A 12,411-nucleotide genomic window follows, 5' to 3' on the forward strand; every position below is an offset into this window, starting at 1 on the left:
TTTTTTTTAATGGTTGTTTTCATTCAAGATGTTTTTGTGATGAAGATCTAAGCATACCCAGTCAGATTCATGGAAGACTAGATCTGACAAAAACAGATTTTTCATTCTTCTCTGTTTCTCCCATTATTAAAAATTTTGATGGATGTTAACTATTCTTGTTATTTTTGAGATTTTCATTTTAAGATTCTCTTGAAGAAAGATTTCTTAGGGATACATGTAAGCCAAATAATTTTTAAGTACATTGAGTACATTTTGGCACATAAAAGGCACTCATTGATTAAATTTTTTCAACAGTTTATGAATTTATTTTATGTGCTTATATGTTAAGAGCATTGCTTTACTTTTTCCTGCTGCTGCTAATTGGTATGGAATCACAAATGTGGAAAGGAACTTACATGTGATATCCTTGCTTTACAGAAGGAAACTAAGACCCAGAGATATTAAGGGTCTTTTTCACTTTTATATAATTTGTGTGAGAACTGAAGTGAAGCCCAAGGTTACAGGATAATCATATTTTTTCTGCTATCATGCATAGTTCCTAGCTTTGAATTTTGTTTTTCCTCTTGAGAAAACTAAAGTCTTTAGAAATGAAATGCACCTTTTCTACATTTTATTCTTATGAAATTAAATTAGCTACATAACTGGTATTTTTCTTTTTTTAACAAAAATACCAACCAGATTAACTTTGTCTTATTTCTGGCATGTAGTATTCGTATACAGTCTTGTCTTTGGTGCATAGCAAAGTGCATGGCCTGTAGTAAGTATTAGTATCCTTGCAATAATATTTGTGGTGAATATATGAAAAGTAACAAGACATTAAATTTTTAACGTTAAAATATTTTCCTTTCTATCATTGCATCTTTATTTTCTACCAATATGTTTATGTTTTATTTCTGTTTTTATGATGAAACCATTATAAGAAGTTAACATTTTGTGATTTGAATACCAGTATAGGTCGTACCATGATTTAATTCATTTTTCTAAATTTAAGTTAGTTTTAGGCTTTTAAGGTATTTTTGGGTAAGACCATTTAGCAAACAGAAATTAGAGGATCATAGGCATCCATCATACCTTTCTAGTGAAAATAAATTTGAGGCCTTTGCTTTTATGGTGTACGGGGAGTGAAGAAAAAAGGTCAGGAATCCTTAGTTTTTTCCTGCTTTAATCCTAAGGTTAGAGTGCTCAAGGTCAGAATTTCTTCTTCTGTAAAATGAGGAATTTGATTTATATAAATTTGATTTATATAATTTTTAACTTCTAGAATACTTTCTAGGATTCCATGCTTCTAAAAATGTTTCCAGTGATTATTAAAGCCTAATGAGTATCTTCCTGGAATCATCAGTTGTTTCAGAACAAAGAAATGATTCCTAACCTCATATTTCTTTATTATAAAGTTGTTGGATCAATTTTTTGGAATTAATCCTGAAAGACATTAAAGATTGAGAATTAAATATTTGGAGATATTAATAGGACAGAACAGATTTTAATAGCATAAGAAACAAAATGTGTATGAAATTTTTCCTGTTGTTTATTACGGAAATTTTGTTTGTCTTACTCTGTTTCAATGATGTTTGCAGTAATATTAATGTTTGTGTTTTGTTTCATGTCAAGTGATTGTTTGCAATTTTGAATACATTGTCGGCCTCTTCTGTTTGTCTTTCAGTTAAATTTCACTAATGCTTTTGAAATGAATATGGTTGACTATTTGTCCTCAAAATGGATATGTTAGCATTTAAATATATATTGTGGATAAAAAAAGATAAGTTAATACATTTATGCCATTTTAGGTATCCTTACATACGTACTTTCAGATATTATATAAAGTTACCTTACTATTAAATTCCACCATATTCATGAGTTTTGTTACTTTGATTGATCAGGATTGGATGAGGATTTTCTGTTTTTATTAGTTAAGATTTCCAATGGATTAATGGTGGTGGTGGGGTGGGGAGTAGAGAAGAGAAGATAGCTTTAAATAGATGGACCAGGGACGCCTGGGTGGCTCAGTTGGTTAAGCAGCTGCCTTCGGCTCAGGTCATGATCCCAGCATCCTGGGATCGAGTCCCACATCGGGCTCCTTGCTCCGCGGGGAGTCTGCTTCTCCCTCTGACTCTGCCTTCCACTCTGTCTGCCTGTGCTCACTCTCGCTCTCCCTCTGAAAAATAAATAAATAAAATCTTAAAAAAAAAAAAATAGATGGACCATGATAGCAAATTCTTTCATTTCTTAAATATTTCTAGTTCTCCAGTCTTTAAGTCTTAAGATAAGTTTTAAAATACTTACTAATAAGTTCATATTTGTAGTATGAATTCACATGGAACTATTACTTTGTATAATTATTTTCTTCCACCTTTTTCCCTTGGCTCAGTCAGCATGCATTTGCTCACTTTTCTTCTTACAAGGAAAAAGCTGAATGAAAAACAAGGGTTGGTTTTCCATTTTTTTAAAAATGTAATTTGTTGACTACCCAAAATATAAATATTATAAATAAATATGAATATTTCAGCAATAAGTGTCAGTGAAATTGGGGTGCCTGAATGGTTCAGTCCGTTGAGTGCCCTGCTCTTGATTTTGGCTCAGGTCATGATTTTAAGTGTCATGAAATGGAGCACCAATTTGGGCCCACTCAGCGGGAGAGTCTGCTTGGAATTCTTTCTCTACTTCTCCCTCTGCCCCTCCCCTCCGGCACTCTCTCTCTCTAAATAAATAAAATTTTTTTTAAAGAAAGTGAAATCAAAAATATATAGAATAATTGGAATTATTGGAAAATTATTAATTAAAAAAAAAAAACCTTTCAGTTGCCCAGAAAGTAGTAAGCAGTCTGAGATTACTAAGGGGTTAAATTATGTACCCTGCGTAGTTTTAAGGAGATCCAGTATGACAGTGATACAGTAGTGATTAAGGCAGCAGTGGATTTTGTTTTAATATTTATTTTTTTTAATTTATATGACAGAGATCACAGGTAGGCATAGAAGCAGGCAGAGAGAGAGGAAGGGAAAGCAGGCTCCTTGCTGAGCAGAGAGCCCGACGTGGGGCTCGATCCCAGGACCCAGGGACCATTTCCTGAGCCGAAAGCAGAGGCTTTAACCCACTGAGCCACCCAGGCGCCCCGGCACCAGTGGATTTTGACTGATATATTTTGTCAGCTCTTTTTTGACTGATATATTCTGATTTTTGATAGTCAGCTCTTTTTTTTGTTTTAAGATTTTTATTTTTGTGAGACAGAGAGAAAGAGAGCGCAAGCATAAGCGGAGGGAGAAACAGACTCCCTCCTAAGCAGGGAGCCCAATGTGGAACTTGATCCCAGGACTCTGGGATCGTGACCTGAGCCTGAGGCAGACGCCCACCTGACTGAGCCACCCACGTGCCCTGGTCAGCTCTTTTTAATCAAAAACACATAAAATATATGACTTAATTTTCTTCTCTACATTTTATTCATAGAGGTCTTCTCTGTACAGGAACCCCAGAAGAGGAGAAAGGAACTGAATATCAGATGGGAACTCTTAAAATAATAGGAAATGTATATTGCAAATTGATAGGCTTGATTTTTATGTTCATTTGAAACAAATGTTAGGAAAATTTAAATGAACAGAAATTTTAAGTCTTCCATTTAGTAATTTTTATCCCTTTAATCTATCTATGTATATTAAAACAGATATGATAAATACATTTAACTTCTGTGGCAACTTGAAACTGTTGAAGAAGAGTGTGATGGTTGATTAGTTTCATTTGCCGTGGAGATCAGAATGGCAAGTGGCATTGCAGATTTCCCTGTTCTAAACTAAATAAGGGAATTTTGACCATTACATACGGGAGTCAGATTCAGAAGTCCATGTTCATGCCTAACTTTCAGAGCAGCTCATGAAATACTGAAATGTTACCAGCAGCCATCTAAACTGCTATCAAGTTTTTCTTTTGAACCAGATTCACCATTACATTGAGGTTTCATCTCCTTTTATTATCTTCCCCTCATCTGGTAGAAGTCCAGAAAGCAATAAATTGCATAGGGGCAGTAGATGCATAAATAAGTACTAAATAAATGGCTTAAAAAAAATAACCATTGGGACATTTTTTTTTTTTTAAGATTTTATTTATTTATTTGACAAAGAGATCACAAGTAGGCGGAGAGGCAGGCAGAGAGAGAGAGGAGGAAGCAGGCTCGCCCCTGAGCAGAGAGCCTGATGTGGGGCTCAATCCCAGGACCCCGGGATCATGACCTGTGCCGAAGGCAGAGGCTTAACCCACTGAGCCACCCAGGCGCCCTGGGACATATTTTTCAGGCTGATGTCTCACAGAGCACTTTGCACATGTAGCAGGTGTACCACAAAAGAAAAGTATTTTCTACTTCAGTATCTTGGGAAATGCGTAATTAAACAAGGTTAAAGAGATTTCTTCCTTCAGTTCTTCTCAGAGCCTTTAACATGTTGTGGTTTTCCTAGAGAAGGTCAGAATATATAGCATTTTCCAAATACATATAACCAACTTCTGCCACAAAGAAGCTCCTCAGTATATTCCAAAATTAATTTTCTTAAACTGAAACTGAAATAACAAGTTTATTGTTATTCTTTTTCACCTTTTAAATTAAATTACTTGTCCTAAAAAAAAAAAAAAAATCACTGGAGTTGTTATAAAAATAGGAAGTGTCTGTTATATCTATTATTTTAAATATCTGTTATATCTTAAATAAAAAGCTTAAAACTCAGAAGAGGTGATATATAGTCAAAATGAAAATTATGAAACAGTGAGAGAAAGAGAAGTACCAAGCTTAGTGCAGCTTGAGCATCATGGACCTACCAATTCTGCTCATTTCTTTGGGTCTGTGCATTGGTACAGAAGCCATGTGTTGCAAAATCTCTAAAAGAAAGTGAAACTAAAGATATGTTGGTAACTAAAGTGTTTTGTTTAGTGAGTTTTTTGTTTTTTGGGTTTTTTTTGCCCTATACATTTAGGAGGACAAATTAAGAGTAACAGAAAACAGGGGCTCCTGGGTGGCTCAGTCAGTTAAGTGTCTGCTTTAGGTTCAGCTCATGATCCCAGATTCCTGGGATCAAGCCCCACCTCAGGCTCCCTGCTCAGTGGGGATCCTGCTTCTCCCTCTGCCTACTCTTCCCCCGATTGTGCTCACATACACACTCTCTCTCTCTGTCAAATAAAAATCTAAAAAAAAAAAAAAGTAACAGACAACAAATAACTAGACATTTAATTTTTGAATTAAAACTTCAGGTTATAAACTTAAACCTGTACTAGTGTTTTAGTAGAAACCAAACTTAGTAAGATAGAGCTCTTCTAATACTTCATGAGGTGTGCTTGATTTACAAGATAAATGTAGTGCTACTGTAATAGCAAAAAGACATACTCTTTCAGGATACTCTAGAAACATAGAGGTGAAAATATGATAACATATGGACAAAGAGGAAAAAAATCAATAATATCATTATGAAGTAGTGCCATAAGTTATTTAGCCAAGTAGAGAGATCAGGTGATATTTTCTCAAACCAGATGATAAAAACAACCTAAGTCAAAAAAAGTAGGGAGAGGCTTTTCATCTTTCTCTAAATTTGTTGGATGTCTCGATCAAAAACACCCTCTAGAGAAGTTCTTGACTTACCTTGCTTCGGGTTTATCTGTAATTAGAGTAGAAGCAATACAGAAAAACAGTCTTCTAGAACTAACTTTAACCAATAAGTAAGAGTTCATTGATGGAATTGAAGTGACCCGTTTTTGGATGACAAGGGGGACTTTGTTATGTTAGGGTTAATTATTCAAGGAGGTGACTCCTAGGAATAATGAATCATATATTCTAGTTTTAGACAAATTTCTAAAAACTAAAGAGCGTGTAAGAAAGATAAAAGGAATGAAGCTCTCCAAAAGAATTCTAAAAAAAACTGTAAATTATTCTAAGGAGTATGAGATGTGATATACTCTCTGAACTTAGAGCTTTAAAGGAAGCACAGAAAAAATAAAAGATGAGGCATAAACCCAAAAATAAATTCCAAAGTTTGCTATGGATATATGAATAGTTTCAGGGAGTTTAAAGAGCAGAATGAATTACCAATTGGAAAGCATACTAAAGCTAAAAAGCCTTTTTAAAAAGTAACATTTAGAGGGGAGGGGCAGGATGGTATAAACTAGATAAATTTAATAAACAACATAGAAAATAGAAATACTCTTTTTTAAAAAGATTTTATTTATTTATTTGACAGAGAGACAGACAGACAGAGAGAGATCACAAGTAGGCAGAGAGACAGGCAGAAACAGGCTCCCTGCTGAGCAGAGAGCCCAAAGTGGGGCTCGATTCCAGGACCCTGGGATCACGACCTGAGCCGAAGGCAGAGGATTTAACCCACTGCCACCCAGACGCCCCGAAATACTCTACTTCTAAGCGTTCTCTGAGAAATGTGATTTAGATGGTAATATAACTGCAGGAAGTATTAACGAGTGAACTTCCAACTAATGTTGATCATTGGAGGGAAGTTTTTTTGTTGTGTTGCAGGGCTCTTGTCTTATCTTTGCTAATTCAGTCCTTTAATTAATGAAATATTAATCTCGACATAGATTGCAAGCTTTTTGAAATGGTGCATGTTCTGTGACAGGACGGAACATAGGCTTAGATGTATAAGATGAAGTGTAGTGAAGCTAACTAAATACTAACTCCTCTTTATATCAGAAAATCAGTAACCAGGAATCAGATGCTGATTTTAAAGCAGTTTTTGTATAAAAGCACTTGACCTTTTAGAGAACTCAAAGTGTGAACAAAAGTAATGATATCTGCCAAAAACATTAATAAATGCACCTGGCAGGAATTCAGGGAGTGTTGCTTGCTCACTAGTCATTCCATATGTTGAATGTCGCCTTCATTCCTAACCATTCTACCGTAAAAAGACATTGACAGTCTAGAATTTAGCCAAATATCTTCACATATCATCTAGCATGGTATTGCAGGGACTCAAAAGAGGGGCTAAGAGGACGGATGTCCCATGGCTTTAAAAAACAAAACAAACAAACAAACAAAAACTATAGTTAGGAAGAACCTGAAAAATATAAATTAGCATGATTTTAGATTTCCAATCTAAAAATTTATCAGATAGTATTGTTGAATTTTCAGGGTGAATGTAACCTTTTTTAGGACTTTTTAAAACCCATTAAAATGCTTAGCTTTTTCACCGATTCCTATATAATTATATCCACAGATCTTATATCTCCAACTAACAATTTTTACTTATTACTGTAGATCATACCTCACTCCTGTTCGAGATGAAGAGTCCGAATCCCAAAGAAAAGCAAGATCTAGACAAGCAAGACAGTCTAGAAGATCAACACAGGTATTTTTAATGTATATGATGTGTAAAACTTCAAATTACCTTTCTCTTTTTCTCTTCTCTGTTAAATATTGATATCATTGGGGCGCCTAGCTGGCTCATTCGGAGGATCTGGAGCCGTGAGTTCGAGCCCATATTGGTTATAGAGATTACTTAAATAAATTTTTAAAAACTTTAAAAAAAAAAAAAAAAAAGGAAATACCAATGTCAGTATATAATGTGAGTAAATCTTAATAAAGATTGCTTTAGTAATCCTGCGCTATTCTTTTGTATATAGCCACATTGTTAATATTATATTTAATCCAATTAGCATAAGCCTTTGTGTGTCTTTGAATATTTATTTATCTTTTGTTACTAAGATGGTATCTGGCACAGAGTATTCAATAAGTGTTAATATTTAAGTCTGATAATTATTAAAGAATTCTATGAATTTTTGGAGTTGTGAGGAATAGGTCTATTATGTTAGATGTTTCAAACAACTAATGTGCAAGTATGAGGAAAATATCACCCAATCTAGTTATCATCTCTTTAATTTCCTTGCCATTCTATGCTTTTATCCTCTGTCTGTCCTTTGCTACAGTTGAGGAGCTCCATATCCAGATTTAACTCCTTGATCCTTACTCTTACATTTCAAGCTGAACTGTTTGCTAAGATCTTAATATGTTTTTCCTGTCTTTGTACCTTTACTTCTTGAAATCTAACCTGTTCTTCAAGGCTTATCCTTCAAATATTATTTCTTTACTTTACTAAATATTTTCTGCAAATATATACATAAAAACATAAATACATATAAAACCAGCATATAAACAATGTATTTATCCATTTTTCCTTCTTTCTCTGAACTTCTTAGAAATTTGTATGATTTTTCTGTCATCTCTCCTTTGTTTTTGTTAATTTCTTGAATATAGAGACTATTTTTTACATTTTATATCTTTCCCGAAAACTATTGTTGTGGTTGCTCATGGTGAGTCTTAATAGAATGAATGTGACTTGCCAAGTAGAAATTCTGTCTTGGTTTCCAAACCAATTCCAAACATGTGTATTTGACTTTTAATACATTCATATTAAATTTGTCTGCTTATAAGATAATTCCTTTGAGACAAGCTATAATGCCTCTCATTATTAAATTTACCCTTTTTGCATACAGGGAGTAACGTTGACTGATCTTCAGGAAGCTGAAAAAACAATAGGAAGAAGTCGTTCTACCCGAACCAGAGAACAAGAAAATGAAGAAAAAGAAAAAGAGGAAAAAGAAAAACAGGATAAAGAAAAGCAAGAAGAAAAGAAGGAATCGGAAACATCAAGAGAAGATGAATATAAACAAAAGTACTCTAGAACATATGATGAGGTAATAGTAAACCAGTAACACAGCTAGGTCAAATGGTATGAATAGTTCTTGTGACTCTGAAAGTGTAAGAGATTTATGTACCAATAGACCATATACAAAATACTAAAAAGGATTTTAACTAGAAATCTGAATTATTTTGAGATGATTCAAACATTATTTTTCCTTTAAAATGAATTTAAGTGTTTATGTGTTTTCAGCTGTTTACTATTTTAAATGGGTATTAATTTTAATATTGCACAGACTTACCAACGTTACAGACCAGTATCGACTGCAAGTTCAACCACTCCATCCTCTTCAGTTTCTACCATAAGCAGTTCCCTTTATGCTTCAAGTCAACTAAACAGGCCAAATAGTCTTGTAGGTATAACTTCTGCTTACTCCAGAGGACTAACAAAAGAAAATGAAAGAGGTAAGAAGACCAAATCTTGGAAACACTTTGTTTCCTATAAATAATCCTTTGTATCATTTGTTGTTGTTGTTGTTGTTCTTGTTTTCTTTTATAGTTCAATAGAAAATAAAACAGCATTCCAAACTGGGAATCACTCTGCTATTCTTCCAGAAAGAAAATGACAGATGAGAATGAGACGAGTAGAAAATAAAAATAGAAAATTATGTAGACTGGCATTGATACATATTGTCTTTATAATTCAAGACTTCACAAAAATTTTTATGTCCAGCAACATAGAAAAAAGTCAGTATAGAAGAACTGTTAGGAGATTGTTTCTAGCAGCAGTTAATAGTGCCTTAAGTTATTTCTTGCCTATTGAATGAATCATAGTTCTTAAGTCTTTGTATTTGAAATTGTTTTAAACTAAAATCACCTACACAAGTAATATCCTTGCTAAAATGAAACTGTTTTTATGCTTATTCTTGAGAAATAGATTTCTTTTTCAGCTGTGTGCTGGCATATTGATGATCACTATTAACATTTCATATAAACTTACTATTTAAATTTTAATAATTCCTACTTTAAGTCAGAGGTGGGCACTACATATAGTCAATTCTAATTGCAGGCATTTTATATTTTAAAAGAAAATCTCATAGGATTAGTCATGACAGTATCCTATAGGATAAACTTGAGAAAATTAAGTTTTTCTTAATTTTCAGCTGACTTTTTTGGGTCAGAAATATTTCAGTTCTTTTTGTTTAAGATTTATTATTTATTTGAGAAAGAGAGAGTGCACGCATGCATATGTAAATTGTGGGAGAAGCAGAGAGAGGGGGAAAGAGAGAATCTCAAGCAGCAGAATCTCAGCTGAGCACAGAGCCTGTTGGAGGACTCAGTCCCAAAACTCTGAGATCACGACCTGAGTCACAACCTAGAATCGGAAGCTTAACTGACTGAGCCCCCACCAGGCACCCCTTCAGTTCTTTAAGCCACTGAGTGTGAGGCCCACATAATGTTTGTAGGAAGTTTGTGCCATAAAAGTGTAGATTATCATCTTCTACTGAATAACTGGAAGATTCAGCAACAGTGGGTCTAAAAATTCTCGCATATCAACAACTGGCTAGAGCCCAATAGTTATCAGCCCTGCACTACTTGGAATAGTGTCCTCCTGACCCATTTTATCCATTTATATTATCTGGATGGCCACTGTAGGCGTTGGAGTTTGAGATCGTTGCTATAAACCAATTCCAAAAACGACTCTGAAAAGCCCTCTTAATACTATAATTTTGGAATTTCTTTTGCTATGTCTCCAAGGAGACTTTTATATATTTTTTTAAGATTTTATTTATTTATTTATTTGACAGATCACAGGTGGGCAGAGGGGCAGGCAGAGAGAGAGGAAGAAGCAGGCTCCCTGCTGAGCAGAGAGCCCATGCAGAGAGCCCAGTGCGGAGCTCGATCCCAGGACCCTGAGATCATGATCTGAGCCGAAGGCAGAGGCTTTAACCCACTGAGCCACCCAGGTGCCCCTTAAAAAATAATTTTTTAAAAAAAATTTTATTCATTTGACAGATCACAAGTAGAGCAGCAGGCAGAGAGAGAGGGAGGAGGCAGGCTCCCTGCCGATCAGAGAGCCCAATGCGGGGCTCGATCCCAGGGCCCTGAGATCATGACCTGAGCCGAAGGCAGAGGCTTACCGCACTGAGCCACCCAGGCGCCCCTAAAATTCTTCTCTTGATCAAGAACCTATCCAGTGGGAGATACAAAGACATGTTTAAACCATGTTTAAACCGTAGGAGCATTGAGAGGGACAAAAAAATAATTCTGATTGGAGAATTTCAGAAGGCTTCATGAAGGAAATTGACTTTGAATTGTTATGTATTTTTCTTACAAAATACCGTCAAGTATATTGCTACCTTGTGGCTCACTGTAATCTTTAACAGAAGGAGAAAAGAAAGAAGAGGAAAAAGAAGGAGAAGATAAATCACAACCTAAATCAATCCGAGAACGACGGAGACCGAGAGAAAAAAGGAGATCTACAGGAGTTTCATTTTGGACACAAGATGTGAGAACCTGTTAACATATAACTACTTGATAGTATACTTAATCTTTCCAGAAGTACATACTAATAATTTCTTATATACCTCAGATTACATATTCTTTAAGTCATCATTATGTGTTTTGAGTCAAGTTATTAAATCAGAAAGGTTCTTCTTTATAAGGATAGTTAATGAGTACTTACATTTTTGGTATTACTGAAAATCAAGAGTTCTGTCCCAATTTTGAAATAAAAATAATAGCTAATAGGTACAGCTCAGGAAATATATATAACTGTATAGTGGTTAAACGGGCTTTACTTTGGACATTCTTTGAAAGAAAGGTGCTTTACATATTTTTACTATTATTGTATATTAGTTTCAAGTATGCAACATAGTGATTCAGCAATTACATACAAAACGCCCACTACAATAAGTGTAGTAACCATCTCTCATTATACAGTTATGACAGTATTAGTGACTATATTCCCTATGCTGTACTTTTCATCGCCTTGACTTACTTTATAAATGGAAGTTTAAACTAATGCCCTTCATCTTTTTAACCTATCTCGCCATCCCCTCTTGAAGCAATCAGTTCGTTCTCTGTATTTATGAGTCTATTTCTGTTTGTTTTTTTTGTTAATTTTTTGTGCTTTTAGAGTCCACATAAAAGTAAAATCATGTGGTATTTGTTTTTCTCTGTTTGACTTATTTCTGTTAGCATAATACTCTCTAGGTCTCTCCATGTTGTGAAAGGCAAGATTTCATATTTTTTTATGGCTGAGTAGTACTCCGTTGTATATATTTTCACATCTTCTTTATTTAATCTCTTGAATGGATACTTTGGTTGCTTCTTTGTCTTGGCTATTGTAAATAATGCTGCAGTGAACATGGGGAAAAATCTATCTTTAAGGATTAGTATTTTAGTTTTCTTCGGGTTAATGATATTTCTTTTTAATTTTTTGAGGAAGCTCCATATTGTTTTCCACAGTGGCTGCACCAATTTGCATTCCCACCAACAGAACAAAGGTTCCTTTTTTCCATATTCTCGACAACACTTGTTATTTCTTATCTTTTTGATGCTAACCATTCTTACAGGTGCAAGATAATGTCTCGTAGTGGGATTGGGGTTTCTTTTTGCATTTTCCTAATGATTGGTGGTGTCGAGCACCTTTCCCTGTATTTGTTAACCATCTGTGTCTTTTTGGAAAAATGTCTTTTTAAGTTCTCTGATTATTTTTTAATCTACCTTTTTGTTGTTGTTGGTGGTGGTGGTGGTAAGTTGTGTGAGGTTTTTATATTTTTTTAATATTAACTCCT

General features: G+C 34.5%; 1 protein-coding gene across 7 annotated transcripts in view; it reads left to right on the top strand.

Annotated features, from left to right (window-relative positions):
• PPP1R12A (protein phosphatase 1 regulatory subunit 12A) overlaps positions 1-12,411 on the top strand; it is a 147,965-nt gene that overhangs the window by 105,947 nt on the left and 29,607 nt on the right. For all 7 annotated transcript variants that reach the window (XM_045069079.1, XM_045069081.1, XM_045069080.1 and 4 more), the window contains 4 exons: positions 7,232-7,322; positions 8,467-8,667; positions 8,908-9,076; positions 10,999-11,120. In XM_045069079.1, the coding sequence (XP_044925014.1) occupies positions 7,232-7,322; positions 8,467-8,667; positions 8,908-9,076; positions 10,999-11,120 (583 nt within the window). The remainder of the gene's footprint in view (positions 1-7,231; positions 7,323-8,466; positions 8,668-8,907; positions 9,077-10,998; positions 11,121-12,411) is intronic.

This window comes from Mustela putorius, unplaced genomic scaffold (genome assembly GCF_011764305.1).
Source record: "Mustela putorius furo isolate JIRA1106 unplaced genomic scaffold, ASM1176430v1.1 tig00003911_pilon_pilon_pilon, whole genome shotgun sequence".
NCBI classification, from domain to species: Eukaryota; Metazoa; Chordata; class Mammalia; order Carnivora; family Mustelidae; genus Mustela; species Mustela putorius.